Source organism: Artibeus jamaicensis, unplaced genomic scaffold (genome assembly GCF_021234435.1).
Source record: "Artibeus jamaicensis isolate MK-2021 breed Jamaican fruit bat unplaced genomic scaffold, CSHL_Jam_final contig_3174, whole genome shotgun sequence".
Classification (NCBI taxonomy): Eukaryota; Metazoa; Chordata; class Mammalia; order Chiroptera; family Phyllostomidae; genus Artibeus; species Artibeus jamaicensis.
The window spans coordinates 4910025-4933559 of NW_026521738.1; the positions used below are offsets into that span (position 1 = coordinate 4910025).

Here is a 23535-nt window from a genome sequence, read left to right on the forward strand (position 1 = left end):
GAGGGCACACAGGGTGTGTGGGAAGCGGTGCTGGTGAAAGGTCGCTGGAACGATGCGGGAGTTTGCTGATTTCAGTGACAGCCTGAGTCTCAGCTGAGCTGCCATCTGAACCGATGGGAAGAACCCCAGAGTAGAGACCAAGGCAGGGGCGGAGGGTGGGCGCCTAACAAGCCCTGCCTTTTAGGGGCAGAGCAGGGCGTACCCCCAGCACCCAGACCCCAGACCCCAGGCTCCACCCCCAGTTTGGCTTGCCCCCCTTCCCCTCTGCCTCCTTCCAAGCTGCTTCTCCAAACCTCTGAAGGCAGCAGAGACAGAGCCTATTTCAAACAGCCTCCAGAAGGTAATTAAGCAGAGCCTGAAGGGGATCCTTCTGTAAAGCAAAGGATGCTTCCACAAAATAAATTTTTTTAAATCTTCCTAATTTATCATTTGGGCCAATCCCATTATTCCTCACCATTAATTTTGTTGCCATGGTTACTCCCAGGTAATGTGTACACAGGCAAGTCTATGGGGGGTGAAGTTCCCCCCAATCATATGGATACATGAAAGGAGACGGCACGTCCCCGGCCCTGCAGCTGAGCACACAGAGCAGTCACGCGTCCTCTGTATGGGCAGCTTCTCTCTAATGAAGAGATGGACCTTGGAGTCAAACCGGGACTTGAACTCTAGCTCTCCCACTTGCTGGCCATGCAATTTGGGTAAACTTAATCTTTTGGGGCCTCTGCTTCTTCATTTGTAACATGGGGATATGAATACTTATTTTTAAGGTTATTGTGAATATTAAGGAAAACTCATTTGTTCGACAAGTACTTACTGAGCACCTATTATGTGCCAGGCAGTGATCTAGGCATGAAGAACACACTGGGGAACAAAAAAGAGCAAAACTTTCTGCTTTCGTAGGTCTGACATGCGAGTGCCAACAGACAGTAGCAATAAAAATAACAACTAAGTGAATTCTCTGGTTGGTGAGAAGGGCTAGCGTTAGGGACGGTGGGAGAGTGGACAGGGTGTGTGCTGGGGGTGGGGAGGGTTCTTTCTAAAATGTATCATAATGGGGTGCACGCAAAAGGGGAGGGTAAAGGGTGGGGATGCAACGGGGACACAGGCAGGTGATGCCACGGCCTGGGCCACAGCTTCTGACACGGGGGGGAGGGATGAAAGGCCAGGCTGGCACCGGGGTGGAGGGCAGGGGGAGACACTGGGGCTGCCTTCCCTACATGCGCCCCGACAAAGCACCTCCAGCACCTGGATCCCCCACTCACCCTGGCCCCTCAGAGTCCATGTCTGGTCCTGCTTCTGGCCCTCGTGGTGACTTCATTTGGTCCCCTTGACTTTCCCCCGACAGAGTCGGACTCAGGATGATGTTTAGGGCCTGACAGTGGTGAGGACGTTAGGGCAGTTTTCACTGAGATGACACTGGAGGAAATACTTGAAGTAGCAAGCGAGCCAAGCAGGTATCTGGCAGGAGATCGTTCTGGCAGATGGGACAGCCAGCGCAAAGGCCCTGAGGCAGAAGTGGGCCTGACTGGCACGTGTGAGAGAAGCAAGGAGGCCAGTGCGACTGTTGTAGACTGAGTAGTAGCAGGTGGAAGATAAGAGAGAAATGGAAGCTTTGTGGGCCGTGTCAAAGACGATAGCTTTTACTTGGAGTGGAAAGAGGGGCACTACGGAGTTTCTGCTAGAGCAGTGGTTCTGAACAGGGGGGCGGTTTTGCAACCAGGGGACAGCTGGCAGTGTTCAGTTGTCATGAATCAGGAGGGGATGCTACTGGCATCTAGTGGGTAGAGACCAGAGATGCTTCTAAACACCCTGCAGCCCACTGGACAGCCCACAACAGAGTCGTCCAGCCCCAAACACCAACCATGCCGGGCTGAGAAACCCTGGAGAAGAGGAACAAACGACGTAACGGATGTTGTCACAGGCCAGTCTGACTCCTGTAGGGGGAATGGGGAGAGCGGCCAGGGAGAATGGGGAGAGCATCCAGGAGGCTGCTGAAGTGACCCAGCCCAGACACGCGGCTACTGCATCCACTACAACATGACCACATCATGCAAATGCTTCAACTAATACTGACCACTTGCCTGTTCTGTGCTAACTACATGGGCCAACCCGGGCCAGCCCAGAAGAGCAGGGCTGATCAGGATCCCAGAAGCTGGAGGCTAGGGGTCAGGGTAAAGGGGGAGGGACCAGCCAAACCTTCCTTTTAGCCAGCTTCTGACAAACCTACTGACAACCAGAGAAAATTTGGGGTGCAATATTTTTAACTCAGTATTTTCTCTGCTATTTTCAGCAAAGCCCAGACCCAGCTGACCCCATTTCCTCTCTGCCAGAGGAGCCTTGTAGGATCTCTTACACCCAGCTGTCCTTTTCCTTGGTAGGCTGCAGACAGAATTCCACCCCGCTCGGGCCTCTGAGCAGTTGATCTGTTTTGCTGGGTGCAGAGTAAGCACTTTAATAAAGGCGGGCTAGTTCCCAGACTCTGAGGAACGTGGAATGATGCATAAGAACCACCAGGCAGAAGCCTGCAGCGGCTCCCAGAGACCAACGCACCTCTCCACTCCAGTAGCTTCCAAGCTGGCTTCCTTAACGGTACCTCCCCCTCCCCCTTAACAGTACCACCCCACCAGAATGATTCTACCACAACACACTTTCACGCCACTCCCTTGCTCAAGAGCTTCCGGCAGCTTCCTCTTGCCCCACACACACATTTCCACAATCTGCTGTAACTTCCCAACTTTCTCCATCTCTCTCTAACCTCATCCTTTCTCCCTATTCCTCCCTCTCTGATCTCTTTCTCTGTCTCTCTCTCTGTCTCTCCTCTACTTCTAGGATTTTTGTCTGTGACTTGCAAGGAATGTCGTCCCACTGCCTTGGGTCTCTCCATTCTCCATTTGCTCTACCCTGCAGGGTCCACCTGTAGTGCCCCTCCACGAAGACTTTCCTTATCACCTGCATTCTCAGGATTCTCTCACTGATGAACCCCTACCTACCTCAGCATTGGCTCCACACAGCTCGGCCACCAGCCTGGCCCCTAGCCATGCACTTGCGTGGTGGCCTCACCTGTGCTGGGAGCTGGCTGTGCGAGGGCAGGAATCGTGGCACGTGTCAACCTCCCCCTCGGTGCACACCTGCCTCTTACATACTGAGCCATCAGCAGGTGCCCGTGACCTGGACTGACAGCATTAACCACACAGGTTTAACTGGGGCTGCAAGACATTCGCAAGGTCCTCTGACCAGAACCCCCTTCATGCTTGTGTACGTCATTCTGCTCCACAGAGTGTCCCCTTCCCTTCCAAAACCACCTTCAGACAGTGGGAGACAGGCAGGCATTGGATCTTACAGGCCCAGTGTCAGACCCCAGTCCCACCACATACTGGCTGTGTGACCTTAGGCAAGTAATTTAACCTCTCTGAGCCTCAGTTTTCTTACCTGTAAAACTGCAGTCATATAGGTAGGTACCTACCAAATAGAGTTTCTGTGAAGATTAATTAAGGTAATGCACGTAAGGTGTGAGTACTTAGCATGGTGCCTGACTCTGGGTAAGCACGCAGTGGCGGGGCTCACTGCTGTGGGGGCGGGGCTCTTCGTATTTAACCCCACCCGTCTCTGCCCAGGCCGAGCCACTCCTGCAGGTTCAGTGCACACAGCAGCGTCAGCACCCAGAAACTTCATGGCCTATACTTAGGGTTTTGCTCTTATCTATGGCTTTATTGTTTAATTGATGGCTTCAGTCCTTATCATGGTTCCTAGCACACCAAATTTTTACCTATTAAGCCTGAAGGGTAAGTTACGCTTATTTTTATTTTATCCTTAGATCTAACTATTCATAGGTGCAGCAACCTTTGAACGCATTAGCAGTCTAGGGAGGAGATGCCAGGCCCTGTTGGTAGAGGGCCAAACTGAGGCCATCAGGGCGAACAAACTGTCAACACACTTGTGTGCACAGCTGGTGAGGTGTCGTGACGGGAGGGCGGGTCACACGACAAATCGGCACAGGTACCCAGTGCTGTCCGTGACATCAGGACAGGTCCACAGGCATTAGGCACAGACACAGGCTCCTGACCCCCACGCCAGCAAAAGGACATCCGGGCAGTCCAGAGCCCGGGAGCAGACAGGGCTGCTCAGCAGAGATGAAGAACCGCCCTGGGGCTCTTCAAGGGCACGGAAATGACCTTTGAGCAGGGCCAGCCTGGACCAGGAACAAGGACTTTCCTTAATTCTAGATTGCCCAGGCTTCCCCAAATCCTGAGCTGGAACGCTACCACCTGTCTCCTCAGCTCTGGTGTCTACAAAGGCCAGAGGCAGGTGTGCACACTGAGGCCGGGGAGGGAGGAAGCAGCGTGAGAGCTGCCACAGAACCCAATCCCCAAGGCTCTGGGGAGCCAGGAGGATGGGGAGGGAGGGAGGGAGAGGGAGGATCTGCTTATTACAGGGCAGGTGCGCACTCTCAGCACTGGGCCACTGAGCCACCGGACGGACACCGCAGGCCTCACGACATAAGCCAGAGAAAGAGGCTCCCCTACCTCACCTCCTCCCAGCTCCCTTGAGGGACACAGGGGCTTTTAGGACAGGAAATAGGGGAGGCCCAGGAAACAGGACAGGCAGCTTTAAGCAAAGAGGGAAAATGTGGCCTCAGTCCCCAAACTCTGGAAGCTGGAAGGAGTCCCAGAGGCCACCTGCAGCCTGGATGGGCCGGAGGGGAACCCGGCTAGGAGCGGACGCAGGATCAGGAAGGGCTTGGCGGCTGGACCCAGCCCCTACGTGTCTAAGAGGAACCGCAAGGGTCTGAGGACTTCTGTGGCCTAAAGAGAGGCTGTCAGGTCATGGACAGGCTCCTCGCTGCCCATGAGAGAAAAACATTGATCAGTTGCCTCCTGCCTGTGCCCTGACTGGGAATTGAACCCACAAATCTAGGTATGTGCCCTGACTGGGAATCGAACCTGCAGCCCTTTGGTGTATGGGACAATGCTCCAACCAACTGAGCCACCTAGCCAGGGCTATACTTTCATTTTTTTAAATACTATGTAGAAACTTGAACTAGAGCTCATTGAAATACTGATGGCTGTGTGTGGCTTTGGGGAGTGGTAGGGGTATGTAGTGTAGTGTAGAGATCCAGCGTAGCTGTGGATAGGAAATAAGCAGTTTTAGTAACTGACCCAGCAGAGAGGAGGAAGCCATCCCCTTGATGCTACACCCGGCCTGGGCAGAGACGGGTTGGGTTAAATATGAAAAGCCCCTGCCCCACAGCAGGCAAATATTTGACTGAGAGGAGTTTCGGAATGAGAAACTCCCCACAGGTTTGCCACCCAGGCTCCTCGGACCCAGGGCCAGAGAGAAGTACTGAGCTAGGAATGAGGAGATCACGGCCTGCCCTCCCTGGTCACGGCTGCCCGCAACTCCGCAGGCAGTAGACGCCTGAGGTTGGACCCTGCCTGAGGTTGGACCCTGCCTGGCCAAGAACCGCACCATCTCACGTCACTCGCCAGAGCCCTCCTGCACAAGGATATCTGGCCAAGGTGCTGCATCCGCTCCTGCACTTGCCCTTCAGGTGGCTGGGCTGCAGTGGAGCACGTCCTGGTCACTTCCTCTGGGACCTCGCTCTCTCTATGCTTCCTTGTCCGGGCTGTTCCTATCAGCGCCTCCTCCTCGCCAGCCCCTTCTCGTCCGTCCATCTCCGGAGAGGAATCTCTTGTCTGGGTGGGTTCCTCCCTCCTCCCCTCTCCCATGGTATCATGTGTTTTCACAGTTGTTGCCTAGATTCTAGGGAGTCCCCGAAGCGAGACCCTCCTCTGGCTTCTTCCCTGCCCTCTCCCCCAGGCCTTGGCATCCAGCCTGGCCTGGAGGCGCTCCCTAAACACGTAATGAAATGAACTGGACTGAAGAGAGCTCACGGCTAAGCCACTTGCCCCGGAACACCCCCGACAGCCACGGCTGTGCTGGGTCAGCAGCACAGGGAGGGCAGGGGTGGGGCCTCCCATTGTTATCAAGAGCACAGAAGAGAGGACGGTGGCAGAGGAAGGACAGCAGCATGTTTCTGGATGGGAAGTAAGCAGAGTTTTAGTAAGTGACCCAGCAGAGAGGAGGAAGCCATCCCTTGATGCGTGAAGAAGGTATGTTTACGGAGCCAGGCCACAACCCCAGGGACACCAGGAAAGCGCAGGACTTGGAGAGACCAGGCACCACAGAAAAAAAGGGCTGATCATAGGACTAGACGCAGGGGCTGACAGTCTGTCCTCAAAGCTGTGGTTCCCCGGGCCTTCCCCGCGCCCCAAGGGGACCCTTCCTGCCCTCACCTGTCCCCACCAGATGCAGAAAGTTGATCGACCTTCTGGAGGAACTGAGTTACAGTGACTCCAAAGCTGGGAACCCTAGCGCAGTGGGACGTGGGAACAGGGGAGGCGAAAAGCAGGGAATTTAGTGAAAGTCTGCAGTGAACTTTGGGACCCCAGCCTCCTTCACCTCCTTGCCTCCCAGAATGCAGAGGGGTGAGGTGATCCTGCCTTCACAAGACAGGAAGAGGATTCTATTTAAAAATAAACAAAAGAGACAATCAAAGAGCTCACGGAAATTAAAATTATGCCAGCTGAAGTTAAAAATGCAATAGATGTGTTGAAAATAAACTTTAGGAAAAAGTTCCTGCAAATCCAAACAGCAGGTCAAAGTCAAGGATTAAAAGAGAAAAAAATAAGAAAATATGAGTGTCAATCTAAGATGGCAAATATTTGACTGAGAGGAGTTTTGGAATGAGAAGAAATTATTAAATAAACAGTTTGAGAAAATTTGCCAGAGTTGAAAGACAGGAGCATTCAGACAGAAGGGAATCACAAGGGGCCCAGCATCATGAATTTTAAAGGAGGTAGCATTGTGGGATTTCAGAAATAAATTCTACAGGTAAAGAGAAGATCCTAAGCTTTCCAAAGAATGAAAACAGGTCACTTGCAAAGCACTGGGAATAGAACAACACTGGACTTTTCAACTGCTGTACTGGAGGCCAGACGACAATGGAGCAATACCTTCAAAATTCTGAAGAAGAATGACTGCCATACTAGAATTTTCTCCTCAGCCAAACTGTCAATTAAAGCTTAGTGCAAACTTACAACTCTTCAGACAAAAAAAGGACTCAAAATTTTCTTCCCATTTACTCTTTTTTTCAGGAAGCTACTAGGAGGGATATTCCACCAAAATAAAAGTCTACATACACCAAGGGGAAGGTCCAGGAGGTGGGCCTCAGGAAGGAAATTTTCAGGGAAAAAAGTGGAACTAACGAACTGGAGTGTAGGGAACTGCCCTGCCTGGTTTCAGAAGCTTTAACCACACCCATGGCTAAGGCCGAGTAAAGAGACCTTGGGACCATAAGTTGCTAAGAGGCAAAGCTTATCTCCCTGGCAGAGGTGCCACCTCTGCCCCCTTTTACTTCACCCTGCTTGGCCCCAGGTAGATGACTGGTTAGCCAATGACAGGTAAGGGTCCTCAAGGGAAGCATGACCTAAATCAGACACAGCCATGAAGGAGTCCTCAGGGAAGGAGTTGGGGGGCTATAGAGAAAAGGGGTGATGGACCCTCACCCCTCAGCTTTGACATAGCCTGAGTCCTCATTCTGTCCACAAGAAGTCTCCTAATCTCATGGCTGCTTTACTTCCCCTGCCTGACTTCAGCCTGAAACAATGCTGGGGGTGAGTGCGGTTAGGGCAGGTTCCCCAGGCCAATCAGGCCTAAGAAGGAAGCACAAAATCCTGTGCAACCTGCTTTGCTAAGAATGCCCTCAATTTTGTGATAAGTGTCCAAGCATGAAATGAGTTTGTTGCCCTAAAGATTCATGGCCCTTTAGCTATCTGACCCTGACTCAGAATAAACCTTCATAGTTCTTTGAATATTAACTATTGTTTGGTCCTTACTGTCTGACAATGATTGATGGGCTTTACCTGTATTCCTGTGCAAATTGCACAAAATAAAAGCCCATTGAGGAACAGGCTCCTGGCCCTTCTCCTTGGAAAGATCGGCCACCTTTCCTCCCCAACCAGATCATGTCTTGGTAGACTTATTCTCATCTGTGGTGGACAGAGGGAGCCCTGCAGGCAGAGCGCCCCCCTCACCGAAGTCTTCAGGATTGAAAGGGGGCACTGAAAATATCCCTAGAGGGCGTAGTGAGAATTAGAGATGGTACAAAGGACACTATGCTAATGAGGAAAAGAGAGGCAACTATCAACTGCAGATAAAACATAAAGTTTAAAAACAGAGAAAACAGTCATGAAATAACCAACTTGACTCTACATTAAATGTTATTTATATGATTTTAATGTGAATATCGAACAGCCATAGATCCCAAACCATTGTAACTCTCTTGGGGGGGCAATGAGGGTGGGGAAGAGAAGCATGTTTTTGCGGGGTGGACAAGAGACCTGAATTTTCCACTACCATGCAAAAGAATTAGTTAAGAAATAGCAGTATGGATAAACATGTTAGTTTCAAATATAGATTTCTATCTGAAGAAACAGCTAGAAGTATTTGCTTCTGGGGAACAGGAATTGGAATGGGAAGGGGATAGAGGACAGCATTATACTATCTTTCCTTCCAAGTGTTTTAGTACTGTTTGACTTGCTGAAATATGCACATATACTACTTCAAAAAAATGTGAAATTAATTTTGTTAAGTTTTTGAAATAAAGTTTATGAACACAGAAGACAATGTTGGCACATTAACCATCAGTCTCTGTACTCATTAAAGTTGCCCTACACGACATCCCCCTACCTCTCCCCAAAGCCACACACAGCCATCAGTATTTCAGTGAGCTCTAGTTCAAGTTTCTACATAGTATTTAAAAAAATGAAAGTATAGCCCTGGCTAGGTGGCTCAGTTGGTTGGACCACTGTCCCATACACCAAAGGGCTGCAGGTTCGATTCCCAGTCAGGGCACGGGAAGGAGGCAACTGATCAATGTTTCTCTCTCACATCAATGTTTCTCTTTCCCCGTTCCTCTCCTCTCTCTATAAAGTCAATAAATGTATCCTCAAAAAAGGATTAAAAATACGGAATTATGGTGTCCTAGCCTAATCTCCACCACCCGCCCCCCTCCTTCTCACACTCAACTTCAACTTTTGGGGAGTGGTATGGTGGTAAATAATCAATAATAAATGCTTTAGGGGAAAAGAATCCCAATTTGTACCATTTTCCCATTTCCATGGTGTAAATACTGCCACTGTGGCTGATTTCAAGCTATCGCTGTGATGTCGCTAAATGTGGAATTGGAAAGTTACACGCATGTCAGCTTTAGCAAACTACTGCCTTCGGGTCTCTGCGACCTCATCAGCCCCATGCTTCCCACCAGACCCAGGGTGTGGGGGAGACCTGAGTACCCTCTACAAAAGCTGTTAGTCCACAGGGGTGCGTAGCCAGAGAAGTGCTTAATGAAGGAAGAAGACCTGGTTTTGGACGCAGGGAAAGCGCTGGGAATTGGTGACCTTCCTTCCTTCTCCATCTGCAGTGAGTTACCTGTTCATTGGTGACCCCTGGGCGCAGGGTCCCATGCTTATAGTCCTCCAGCAGCTGCACAGCCTCTCTGAGACGTCTCTGCAGGGAAGAGAAAAGGGACATTGAGAGCCGGGCTGCAGCAACTCCTTCCCTTGCAGGAATGCATCTGTGTTCATCAAGTGCTGGCATCGTCACCACGTGCAGGCCTGCCCTCCAGTTCCTGGGACGCATGCCGCATGACAAAGAAGGATGTGACCTAAAAGTCCTTTCCTAGGGAAACAGCTAAATGGCAGGGGTATGATTATACTATGAAACATTATTCAGCAGTTCAAAAACTGAGACAGATCTACACGCTATTCTATGGCATTCTCTCCAAGGTATTTTTTGAGTGAGAAAGCAAATGGCAGAGCTGTATGATGTCACTTGTACCAAACAACACCCGTGTAGCCAGACACAGGTATGGCTGCCTGTGGCTTTGAAAGCCAGTACTCGGGAGGCTGGTGCCGATGTTAAGGAAAGCGGCAACCGGGAAGGTGGAGGACTCTCCTTTCAAGGTCCATCTTAGTATATCGGGTGTCCTGGCTAGTGTACGTAGGAGAACTCAGGGAAAAGGGGAACGAAGGAATTTCTGGCGGTGTGCACTTTCTCCTCTCTGCTCCTGGGGGTCGCAGTGTTATCTCCTGCGTGCTCCACCTGCAGTTTCAGTGCTGATACCGGGGGACAGGACGTGCGGGCAGTGCTCCCGCTGGCTCTGACGGGAGTCGCTGACACCTGCCCAATTTCTTGTGGTCGGGGCCATTCCTTGGTCAAGCAGGAGCTGCAACTGCTGAAGCCTATAGAATACCTATAAAAAAAACTTTTCATCCATACATGAATCTTCTATGGGCGTGTTAGCACATTTTATTCTAATTCCGTTTCGTGGTAAGTCAGAGTCGTATAAAGTGCTTATTCCCTGTTACACCCACGCACACAGAGAAAACAGTATTTTCTATGAGAACATGTACGTGTGCTGATGCATCAGAAGGAGCTCTAGAAGGGACCCCACACACCGGTGAGGTTACCCTGGGGGAGGAGGAAAGGACCTGACGTGGCAGGGGTGTCACAGGGAACACTCACCTCAACCGCGAATACTGACAGTTTTTATAAAGAGAACATATTCATACAGCACTGATATAATTTCTTAGCAACGTTTTAAAAACACTAGCAGGGAATCACATACTAAAGCACATGTGGCTACAGTAACTGATGGGGAAAGAGAAAATAAAAGGGGACAGAACTGTATGCTTTTTTAAGTCTTGGAAGCTAAAGACAGCAACAGTGATAGAAAGCCACCTCTGTCCACCAAACAGCCCAAAACTACAAATCACTCAAATGTCAATAATAGACTGAATAAATTAGTTTATGGTCACGATGATGTATTACACAGCAATTTTAAAAAACAAATTACAAATACACATTACAACGTGGATGAACTTGCAAACATAATGTGGCTGAGTGTGTTTTCCAGACAGTGACCCCTGTATCTCCTATCCTCCAGGCTCTTCTAGAACCTTCTCCATCTACATCCAGAGCTCGAGTCTATGTCCCTTCCTCTTGATGCAGAGAAGGCTTTCACAACTGCCTACACAAACAGAGTTTGGCCGAGGTGATGATATGTGAGGTCATAAAAACGCCCTGCTCCTCTACTTTGTACTCTTAGGACAAAGAGACTTCCACTCTCTGGGAGTTCAGCCATCACATTGTAAGGAATCCCAAGCGCCCTATGTAGACACCCACAGGGACAGCCACTGAGGCCCAGCGCACAGCCCCAGCTAAGCCACCAACTGATGGTCAGCACCCACTTGCCCACCATGCAGGGGAGCCGTCTCGAAATGGACCTTCGGCCCCCAGTCAAGCCGCCCTGGCTGATGCTGAATGGAGCAGAGATGAACCGTTGCCTCTATGCCCTGCCCAAACTGAAGATCAGTGAGCAAAAGAATTGGCTGCTGTTCTAAGCCACTATGTTTTGGGGTGATTTCTTACGTAGCAATAGACAGCTAATATGCATAATGAAAAGCAAAAGGAGGCAGATGCAAAAGAGTATAGTATATAAAGTTTAAAAGAACTCGAAACTCACCCATGGTGGTAGAGGTCATTATAGGGTTACCCTGTGGGGTGCTCACTTAACAGGGCATGAGCGCACCCTCCCAAGTAATGCAAATGGAAATGTCCAATCCGAGTGGTAATTACATAGTATAAACATTATGTCGAAGTCCACAAGCAATAAATTTAGGACATGTACAATTTACTGAATGCATGTTGTGCTACTTCAAAAAATTAGCAATAAACAGACAATAGTGATAGAAGGCAGCCTATGCCAAGGTCAGGTGAGGAACCCAGACATCAGGGGTGCCCAGCATGGGTGAAAAAACCCAGTGAAGCTGCCGGTCCTTTTGACAAGGACAGGAGTGCAGAAACCTTGGTCTAAATGCCTTGGTCTAAAGGCAGGGGACAGCACCAGGAAGGGCACCCAGTGGGGTAATCAGGGCACTTGCTGAGCCAGCGGGCAGGGTGGTCTCAGAGGATGAAAAACGAACGGCCATCTCCTGTGCTATAACAGCGGGTATAACTGCCAGCCTGGACAGGCCAGCCAGGCAGCCACCTACCCATCAGGCTTGTGTGTGAACTACCCGTGGCCATAGCTGGCCCACTCCAGGGCATCGGGGGCCAGGAAAACCTGCTCGGGAGCAAACTGACTGCTGGAAAGTACTGTACTGCCTTGAAATATATGCACATTAATTCCAAAATTCTAGAATGCCTTCCCAGAGTCGGTTTCCAAACTGGAGACTGCTTTGTGTTTTCAGGATTCCCCCCTCCAATAAATCCATGCTGGTGAGAGACAATGTCAGAAAAAAAAAAAAAGAGAAAAGCAGAAAATACAATTTCAAACCACCTGTAAACATATCATTGAAATAACCATTGCAAAAGTGAGGGTGATTTTTCTTCCAAACTTAATACATTTGTTTTTCACGTTGACTGTTGTTTTAATGCTTTTGAAGTCACACGGAAAGTGAGCAGTTTGGCATTTGAGTTGAGAATTTAGTTAGACCCTTTCTCTGTACCCCAACACTCCCAAAGCTGCCCAGTGACGCAGCAAGCTTCCCACCCCCAGCCTGCTTTCTCTCAACGGCAGCACCTGACCTGGGATGATGCACGCTTTTACTCTCCACGCTGCATGGCAAAAGCCCGCGTTCTCACCATTTCCCCACCCCAAGGATTCTTCCGAGTTCCTGTAACAACCTGGCCAGTTTCCATCTCTTCTGACTCGGTCATCAAAGGGAGGCCTCCTGCCACAAGAACGGGGTCCCAAGAGTCCTGATCTTGGCACAGGTTGAGGGGAAATGGAATCCGAAGTTGCTGAAGGCAAAGCTGAGTATCCAGGACTGAAGGAAGCCAACACATGTTTCTCTGCCTCTGGCCTCGCTAACCCTCAGCTGGCCCACCTCCCTCACAGGCTGAAGGGTGGGGCTCCAGGCTACCCTTTGGGTTGGAAAAGTGCCTAGGCCACTTGTCTAGAGGCCCCTGAGAGCTGGCTGTTCTGGGGGCTGCTCTCCCCACAGAGAGGAGGGATAAGAGGGGGGTCAACCCCCCTCTCACCCTGATGCATTGTAAGGCTTGGCAGAAAAGCCCTGGACATGTGAGGGGTGGGGAAAACTGGAAGCCGGTGGGAGGGTGAACTTTGCAGAAAGTCTCTTCAACCAGGAATAGGCAGCCAGGCCCTGAATGTGAAGATGGTGCAGGGCCCAGCTGGCTGGAGACAAGACTGGGGGCTCTTCTCTGGAGCTCCCAGGGGGCAGGGGCATGGACGGCTGGGTTGCTGCCTCCCAGAATCCATCACCAGTCTGCCTGCCCCTGGCTCGCCTTCCAAAAAGTGCCACTGTGAGGTGTCTCCTTGCATTTGACAGGGACATGGTCTTCGGAAGGTCCCTCTGGAAATGCTGGCATCTGGGAGGTCTGCTCCATGGGCAGAGAATTAGAAAAGAGCAGAATCCTGGCCCCATGTCCCTGAGGGGAAGGAGAAGGAAGCAAAGGGGCAGGTGTGGTGTGTTCGGGGGATGGACAGAGAGGGCAGGAGACCAGGCCAAACAGGAATGGGGACAGAGGGACACGGGAAGGGAAGGGCACAGAAAAGGAAAGCTGGGGAAGCAAACTAATCTTTTTGTGGGGAAAGGGGGCATCATAACACACTCCCAAACTAAATTCAGACAGTATAATGCCTGCTTGGTTAAGAGAGGATGACAAACTGATATACTCGTAAATATTTCACTTATCGTAATAATATTTAATACATTAAATATATGAAGGGAGTGACAGCAACTGGCCAGGATGTGAGTAGCACCCAGAAATATTTCACCCTCCTTTTGGTAAAGAAGCCCACCATTCTCTGCATGGCGCCTGTATGTTCCCACCTCATGGTGTATTTTGTGCTTATATTATGTCAGAGATTGCAAAGTGCAGGGAGCGGAGGGCTGGTTTCAGGCATTTCTGCAGGACCACAGGGCATGCCCACCCCAGCCATCAGCAACGTGGGCCACACAGAATGCACATTTAACAAAAATGAATGACTGAGGCTGCTGGGGAGAGAGGCCAAGGGTAGGGTCAGGGTTAGGGATCAGGTTCCAAAGTCCGCTGATGGTGATGCTGGTTTTATAGACTCCTTGGATTCCAAGTGACTGTGCCTTGTTCATATACATAGGACACGAATAAAAACACCCTGTGTGTGTGTCTGTCCTAGAACCCTCTAGGCCAGCCCCCTTTCTGAGACAATAGGGGCAAAGGGTGTTTCCTTGCCCAGGGTCACAGAGTGGGTGGGTGGCCCCCGGAAACCCATTCCATCCCAGTCCTGGGCCATTTCCACAAGACGCCAGCATGGAAGAACCTTGCGTCCTCCTGACGGTAACTGAGAGGAGGGCCGTCTCACAAAGAAACCCCAGCAAGGCCTGTATCCAAAGCTGATGCCTACTGGGGTGGGTGCCCCAGGTAAGAAATGGAAGGTCCTTCAAGAGCCACTCTCACTGAAAGCCGAGGTGAGCCCGACAGAGAAACTGGACAGCGCGTTTAGAGAAAGAGTACAATGGAAACATGAGCATTTAAGGCAAAGCATCGAGAATCCAAAGCTTGCAGAAAAGAAAGGGCAGTGTCAGGTGTTGGGGAGAATGGGCTGACAGCGGGGGAGGGGGTGCATGAGGGAATGGAGCAGGGGTGGCTGGCAGGGGGGACAGCCTGTTACGTCACATCACGTTAACTGCTCAGTAGCTACCCGAGTGTCCTCACCCGGGCCAGCCTTGCCCCTGCCATGTACGGGGCCATGCGTCCTTACCTTGTCTGCAACCCTGGCTTGATCCTTTCCTATCGTGGCCCCAGGCGGTGGGACCTGTGGGCCACAGCTGATTTACGTGCATGCGGAGTGTCAGGCCCTGCTCTCGTCTTCCTTGGGCCTTCCTAAGCCCCTCCTGCTCCCTCCTAGCAGTCCTGGGACCTGCGGGGCTGCCTGGCTCAGCTCCCATCAGCCACGAGCCTCGCTCGGAAAGCAGGACACGTGGGAGAAGCTCCACTTCCCTTGTGTTTAACCTCTGGTCCCCTTCAGGGAACCTACATGAGGGGAAACCAATGTAATTCTGGCAGCGTGGCAGCTAGTGCAACCCTTTAGAAAATACATCTGTCCAGCTATCCCAAGAACTAGAAAAACAATCATGACCTCCAGCCAGAATAGCCTACTCTTGGGAATTTATTCTAAAAAAAAAAAAAAAATTAGCACAGATGAAAAGTGACATGCCTGAGACTATTTTGTTTTGTTTTTTGCAAGATCATAAGAGATGGAAAACAACCTATCTATTATACGCAAAAGTCTCACAGTAATGGTATTTATAAGACTTGACTTAAAAAAGTTATAAAGACTTGGAAATGAATGAAAAGAAGCAAACAAAAAGTCTATGTTCAAAACAAGCAAGCAAAACAAAAACAAAGACACTGAAATAGAGAACAGGGGGACAGTGACCAGAGGGGAGAGGGGAGGGAATTTCAGGGGAAATAGGGGAAGGATTTACAGGAACTAGTATAAGGGACACATGGACAACAACTAAGAGGGGTGGAAATGGGAGGGAGGTGGGGAGCACGGTGGGGGGGTGGGCTGGGATGGGAGAAATAAACAGAAAACTGTGCTTGAACAATAATTAAATAAATTTAAGTCTATGTTCAAGGTAATAAGTATGCCAGAAATGTGTGGAGATGGGAAAGAACTTGAAGTGTACAAAGGTGCTGACATTTAGGTATTTTTTATTTAAGATTCCATTAAAGGTTTTTAAAATTAGATGTCTAATTCTGTCCAGAATGCATTTAATGGACACCCTCACTCACTGCTGTTGGGAGTGTAACGCTGACACAGCCGTGGTGCAGGGCGGCAGGACGCGCAGGGCAACATACTCAACAGCCTTGGCAGGCCTTCCACAAAGGAGCCCCACTTCTGGGAATGTGTCCAAGGAAACGAAGGACAAGACAGGGGATCTATGTACAAAGAAATGTACTGCAGTATTATTTATGATGGCAAAAGACTTAAAACCACCCAAATGGTCAACAATAGAGAAAAGGATTAAATAAATTAAAGAATAACCACATGGTGGACTACTATGAAGTCATTAAACACACTTTGAAACAACATTTAATGCTCATGATATGCTACATGGAGAAAAGAATATGTATCATGTATACATTCATGTTATGTGTATAATACAGCACATATGATTATACATCTATATAGAGCTACATATATACCTATTACATAAACATCCTAATTTGTGCATAAATATATATCAAAATGTATCACCACGTAAGAGCCAGGAAATTGGGAAATGTGTGTGTGTGTAAATCATGAGTTCACATTGATACCTCCAATTCAAACACAACATCACGTAGTTCTTTGTCTTTTCCCAACTTCGTATTTGTGTCTTCCCCATTCCCGTGGTTAGAACCCCGATTCCCGACATCAGTATTATTTGTTCCATCCTATAACACATCACGAATGGTTTCCAATTACTACAGCAATACTACCCTTGAGATGGTGTTATTGACACTATTTCAGTTCGTTCCTGTGCCCTTCAGGATGACAGTCTATCAACCAGTCATCCCCTTCCCTAATTACCGAATTCAGAAGAGCAAATTCCTTTCATCCTCAGTCCATAATTAAGAGTAGCTTAGACGTCCGCTGGCCTCAGAGCTCGAGAAGGAATTCCATGACGTAAGCGGAAGGCCAAAGCTGGGGCTCCCGCCGGCTCCAGGCGGTTTCCTTCCCGAGGCCTGATTCCACACATTCTGCTCCCTCACAGAGACCCGACCCCCTCAAGATCCCCTCAAACAGTCTATTCCTGCAGGCATTCCGAGAACCAGGCAGACCTAACTGACAACTTCCCAGGAAGAAAGGCGGTGGGGACAATACTACGACGCCGAGTCAGGGACCACTGGAGCACAGCAGGCACGGTCCATCTCAGAAGGGCCCCCAGGCCCTGGCCTGTCAGCTCACGGGGCTCCTTGCTCTCCTTCCCACTACTTTTCCCTCTTCTTCCTTCTCCCTTCCCTTTCTCTCAGGGTCAGAGCACAATTCCTCCCTCTGTCAGGCGGACCAGCCTCCTCCCCGAAGCCTCACTGAAGACACACAAAACAAAGGCAGCCTTCTCCCTAAGAGAATCACAGAGACTCGAATTTCCTCTGCCTCATTACACATACAAGAGTTGGAATCTTTTTAAAGCTTGGTCAATTATAAATTGCAAACAAGTAGCTGCAAAACTCTCAAGATGAGTCTCTCCGTTGATTCAGCTCCTGGCCCCTCAGAAGCAGGTCACCAGATGGCTCACGCTGCCCAGAATCTGTCCACCTCGGGAAACTCTGGTTTCCAGAGCCATCTCCTCACGCCCTCCACTCGGCTCCCACCCTCGCAGGCAAACAGGCCAGTCCCACACTCACTCCCAGGACACCAGCCAAGAGCCCTCCCTGGGGGAGAAACTGTGTTGTGTGGGCAGGGGCCGTGGTCTGTGAGCGCAGCAGAAGCCAGAGGCCGGTCCTCCTGGCAGGGCCTCAGCCCATGGGGGAGGGACTCAGCTGAGACCTTTTCCTCTCCGTGCCTCTGACTTCTCATTCCGTTCATGCAGATGGCCTTGCTAAGCCGCACGCCTGGGCGAGAACTAGCGAGGGCCTGAAGGCCCCACTCAGGGCCCTTCCAGACTTTTAGGGACTGGCAGATCTTTGGGCAGACGCTTTCCAAAAGGCCGGCAGGCAGCACTGGAAACAGGCCCCACCTGGTGTGTGTGTGGGCAGAGAGGGTAGTGGCAGGGGAAAGGTGAAGATTTGGGGGGGAAATCTATCATAATCTTAGATGAAGGGAGGAAACATGTGAAACCTGAAAAATACTCTAAAACTACTGTTGCATTGGTTTTATTTTTGAGTTAGGAAATAGTTCAGTTGCTCTGACACTTCAATTAATAGTGAAGTATGAGACTTCTGTACTTCGAAATGGTGTTTAGATCCAAATGGCTGAGTGAGGTACGGGAATGCTGGGGCCTTTCAAAATACAAGAGTTGAAGAGGGCGTGGTGCAGGGGCGGAGTCTGCGGGCGAGAAGGGGGTGGGCCGCAGAGGAGGGCGGTGGGAGCCCCTGGCACAGGCAGCAGGTGGCTGTGGCCGCCCACCCATCCCCGAAGCCCCTGCCGGTAATCCGGGCAGCCCTGAAATACCCCCCACCTTCCTAGTCCCCCTCCGTCATCTCTCAACACCTCACAGTCCACGGTTCGCACCTCCACCCTCTGAGGGAAGCACTGGCCTCTGCAGACTCTCCCATCAAGCAGGTAGCATTTATGTTGGGATTTGTGTGGCAACTGTATCTAGTTTTGCAGCATTTTGGAACTTTCTAGAAAGACACATAATCTAGGCTAGGTAAGTAGTTTCTCTAGTTTCATGTCCTCCCAAATTTTTATGTGAGCGCCTTGACAGCCCCTCAGGAGAATCCAGTCAGAGCCAGAAAGTACAGCGGCCTTGCCCTCAGGAGGCAGCCGGCCCAGAGGGCCGGGTAGGGCCAGCAAGTAAAAGGCCTGAGCCTGCTGCGCCTGCCTATCAGATCACCACTGGGCAACTCCCCCTGGGAGTTTTTTTCCCTGATCAGATGAATCCCCACATTGCACATTACTGGGCTGCTCCCTCAGGCACAGGGGGGGTGCTGTAGGCCCAGGTGCCCAGCAGGCCTTGGGCTTCTTCCCTCCAAGGCCTTTCCCTCCCAAAGATGGTCAACTCTGGGCCAAGGCGGTGCTCAGCACAGGGAAGATGTGCAGGGAAGAGCTGTCCACTCGGGGAGCCCACTAACAGGCTCAGCGACTTCCCTTGGGGTTTGCGGCCCAGGGCAAGAACTCAGGCCTCTGCCCACCAAGTAATCTTGAGAGTTCTCTAAACTCAGCTACCTGAGCAAGAAAGCAAACCGGCTAAGAATCAGGGTTCTGAAGACAAACTTACCTAGGTTCATACCCTTTCTCCATCACTGGCCAGTCCCACGCTCACGAGACTCAACTTGTCTGTTTCCTCACCTGTAAAATGCAGCTTGTAGTCCTGTCTACCTCACGGGTCCCTCTGATGGGCTGATGCATTTAAATGCTTATAACACTGCCTTGCTCACAGTAAGTACTTAATAAATCTTTGCTATTTTGAATGCATTCCTACACACATTTGTAAATACATACACAAAAGCTACAAAGACACACCTCTTGGGGTAGCTGAAGTAAACTTACGTGATTTGGATTTGACAATACCAGATGTTGGTGAGGATGGAGAGCAACTGGAATATCGTGGATGGAAGTGTAAAATGTGGAGTCACTCTGAACAAGTTGGTCAGTTTCCTATGAAGTTCAACATGCACTTACCACACTTACATGTGAGCCAGCGATCCCATTCCTAATTATTTTCTCAGAAATGAAAACATACATCCACACAAAGACTGCTCATAGCGGTTTTATTTACAATAGCCAAAAACTGGAAACAGCCAGGTGTTCATCAGCGAGTGGGTAGACAAACAGATCTGGAATATCCTCTCGGAGGAATACTACTCAGCCGTGAAAAGGGCTGCAGCACTGATACACACAACGACACGGATGACTCTCAGAAGCATTATGCAAAGGAAATGTTGTGTTCCATTTATATGACATTCTGGAAACAGCAGGACTGTAGGGACAGAAAGCAGGTGAGTGGTTGCCAGGGGCTGGGCAGGGGAGACTGACTACCAGTGGGCATCAGAGAACATTTTAGGGTGATAGAAATGTTCTACTTTGTTTTGAGTAGGGGACTTCATGACTGAATGTGTCTGTCAAAAATTCACAGGATGGTTCTTATATAAAAGGAAAATTATACCTTAATTATCTATGAGAGAAAGGAACTGGGTAGGAAGAGCGTATAAAAGATACTTTTTGATCTACTTAAACACATCTACACTGTTTAAACTTTTGTAAGGAACATGTAATTTGGGAAGTTGGGGATAATTTTATTAAAGTTGGAAATGATGATGATGAGATAGACCTACCTTGAAGGGCTGGGGTGACATCCGAATGAAGTGAGATAATGCATACAAACTATGCACAGATGACTCACAGATCTTCGGAAGTGACATGGTATAAAGGCCACCGGTCTCCACGACAGTGACAGCCAGGACTTACCTCAGTGACAAAGAGGGTGCGAGGGTCGATAATGTCCAAGAAGTGCCTGAAGCGGCCGTAGAAGGAGGTCTGGAGAAGGGGAGGGAGAGGACAGGAGGTCAGCTGCTGTAGACCACCCTCCGGCCCCTGGGGAGCTCCCGCCACAGCTCACCCCAACTGCTGGGCCCCACGCCCCAGTCCCCAGGACAACCCACATGGCTGGTGAATACCAATGAGGCCTCACTGCCCAGGGACCTGAGGGCAGCTTTCCCAGTCCGAGGACTTTCTAACATCAATTCAGAAAGACCAGTAAGGCAATCAGCGACAGTCCCAACTTCTCTGCAAGGGGCCTCCCATTTTCCTCCCTTTCCTCTCAGTGCCAAGATCCACTCCAAGCTTTCCCACAGCTCCCCACCCACCACCACTATGCACACAGGAGGGTAGGAAGGCCTGGTCCCCTGCCCTGTCCCAGCCTTCCCCCACCACCACAGCTACCCTGCCTTGCTGAGGGCCTATCGAGTGAAGGTAGGTGCCTCTCCGAGGTCCAGCTCCCCACAGGCTCTCCGAGTGCTATGGGCTCAAGCACCATAGCACTCTGCTTCCAGCCCTGAGGCCCTCCTTCCCCCATAGCTCTGGAGTTGCTGTGAGGCCCGCGATGAGGAGCCAACTCCCCAGAAAAGGGTCGCTGGGAAAGAAGAGCTTTGTGCAAAGCAGGCCACAAGCATTAAAGCACAATGAAAGGAAACCGGGCAACCCTGCTGTTGGGCCCTCTGTCCTAGGGACAGAGCCAGCTTGGCAAAGCCAAGCTCAAGGAAAGGAGAGAGGGGGAGGAGAGAGGATGCCAAGCTAGGGGACAAAGGGAAAAGCTGCGAGTGCTGGGGCTTCATGCCTCTCAAACTCTGCCCCAGACCCTCCACGGACCCTCGGAGCTCTCCAAGCAGCAGCCTTCACGTAGTGGAGGAAACAGAAGCCTCCACACTCCCTCCCCTACTCGCTAGGAAACCAGACCCTGCAGCCCACTTCTGCTCCTTCTCCTTCCCGACAAAGAGCCTGTGGGAGGCCCCGCACCACCTCAAAGCCCCCTGCACACACCAGGCCCCGCGCTGCCCCCACTGCCGCTCACCGTGGCACACCTCCCGGGGGCGGCCTCTCCACCTGCTACTTCCAGCCCTGCTGAGGGCTGCTGCCTCTCACAGACCAGACCAAGCCTCAGCACCATGCCTGACAAAAACTGGCTTCTCTAAACTCGGGTGACTCAAATGGCCTAAACCATGGTGCTCACACCATTGTCCTGGCAAAATTCCACCTCTGATAACTTAGTTTAAGGAAACAATTAGAGACATTCAGAAATTGGCCAGGGTGCTCGACACTGCATTACTTGTAAAGGTGGACGGTGACTGAACACTATGCAGCCATTTAAAATCATGTTTCACACATTTATGACATGGAAAAAATGGTTATGATGGCATGAAATGCATGTAAGGAGGATGATTCCAATTAATAGACAAGGAAATAAGCAGAGCCAAGATGGAGAGCGAATGGATAGTAAAGAGTCAGAATGACATCTAGATTCTGGCCCACTAAGTGAATCAGGGTTCTTTTGAAAATAGCCAATTCCAGAGCTGGGGCTGAGAAGGTATAAGATGCGACTGATGCATTTTGTTACACCAGAAAGTAATGAAGTACCATCCCCCCAAAGGTGGGGACATATTAAAAGGACCAATGAGGGGCAGATGGACATTGTGTGCCTTCAGCTGCGATACCTCGAGAAGTTCACAATAACGCTATAGAGTGTTCTGGAAGGAACTTAATGATGAAGAAACATCAGACAAGCCCCCAATCAAGAAGCATCCCATTAAATAACTGCCTTATTCATCAAATACGTCAATGTCGTGAAGACAAAGGAAGACTGAGGAACTGGCCCACCTTTTAGGAAACTAAAGGGACAACGCAATGCAACCCGTGACTCTGGACTGAATCTGGATGGGAAGGGGAGGAAGAAATGATCATCTCAGGGACATTACTGAGACAATTGACAACAGTGTCGGTCATACATTAATAAAAGTACTGCATCCACATTAAATGTCCTTAATCTAGTAACTCTACTATGGTTATTTCTATAGATTAAATTTTTGTGGCACCTCCCCACCCCTGGCCAGTATTCATAGGTTAAATCCTAATGGCTGAGGTGATGGTACCAGAGTGGGGGCCGCTGGGAGGCGGTTAGACAAGAGGGCACAGCCTTTGTGAGCAGTGTTAGTGCTCTTACAGAAGAGCCCCCAGAGATGCTGGAGAATGTGATTTCTCAGTGGATACGGGAGAGTGGTGGTAACTCCAGAAGAAGGCTGCTGGGACACCTTCTAGACACAGCAGATCCTCGTGAGAAACCCTGTCTTCTTTTGTTTTTGTTTTTGCTTTTGTAGCTGCTTTAATGCCTGTCCTCTCAGCCTAATGAATGGCAGTAAAGGTTTCTACTTTCTCAGTCTAATTAATTTTTACTTTCTCAATAGTTTAAAAGGTATGGCCTTTTTCTCCTCTCCAAAATTCAGCCCCCCTCTTTATCCAATCAGACAGTCAGTGGATGTTTTTCCTTTCTTTTTCCTTTACCTGAAGAATGAGTCAGCCAAGTGATTCCTTCCAGTTCCTTTCACAAGAAAGGTGAGTCAGCTAATTCTCAGCAGAGACTGGGGCTTGCAGTACACACAGCCCTCCCACCCCCAGCACCCTGTGGGCCGTGGAAGCAGCAGCTGAGGGCAATGGTCTGGGAAGGAACCTATAGCCTGCCTGTACCCAGACCTCTAAATCACTGTGCTTAGGAATAAAACACTCATCGAACCTGTGGCCCAAAGGCTTTCTTGAAATTGTTTGAGAAACTTGACAATAAACAAACACTGACTCTAGAACCAGAATGCCTAGGAAGGAAATTAATCTGTTTGTGTGCTGCAGTTTTCTCACTGATAATATAAGGGATAACTACCTGTTCCCTCATGAAAATTACATAAGTCAATACACAAAAACGTTGGAACAGTGCTTGGCTACCATCGTCATCATCATCTGATGGGGAGAAAGATGATCACAGACCAAAAGCACAGAGGCGAGCTATCCGTCTCCACCCTCAGATGCTGCTCAGTGCCCTGCTTCCCTGCCTGCCCTCCTGTGCAGGGAGATCCTGGAAGGATGAAAGGAGAAAAGGTCTGGGGCAACTCCAGGGAATAAGGAAAGACCTTGGCACCCATTCTTGCAGAAAGTGGTGAGACCCGCTGGGGACTGAGAGGGTGTCTCCGATGTGGGCTCTGGGAATGGACCATGGACTATGAATCAATCAGGGTTCAAGGAGCTGAAAGCAGGCAATGTGGTGAAAAGAGGGT

At 50.1% G+C, this 23535-nt stretch overlaps 1 protein-coding gene and 1 long non-coding RNA gene across 5 annotated transcripts in view; both read right to left on the bottom strand.

Annotated features, from left to right (window-relative positions):
• Positions 1 to 23535, bottom strand: part of SFXN5 (sideroflexin 5) — a 100955-nt gene that overhangs the window by 74815 nt on the left and 2605 nt on the right. For all 4 annotated transcript variants that reach the window (XM_037126266.2, XM_037126265.2, XM_053663318.1 and 1 more), the window contains exons 2-3: positions 20189 to 20257; positions 9490 to 9567 (exon numbers count right to left, since the gene is read on the bottom strand). In XM_037126266.2, the coding sequence (XP_036982161.2) occupies positions 9490 to 9567; positions 20189 to 20257 (147 nt within the window). The remainder of the gene's footprint in view (positions 1 to 9489; positions 9568 to 20188; positions 20258 to 23535) is intronic.
• On the bottom strand, positions 19478 to 20182 carry LOC128627091 (uncharacterized). The gene is made up of 2 exons (XR_008391190.1): positions 20056 to 20182; positions 19478 to 19700 (listed from the first exon to the last, which is right to left on the bottom strand). It is a non-coding gene; the product is annotated as an uncharacterized LOC128627091 (long non-coding RNA).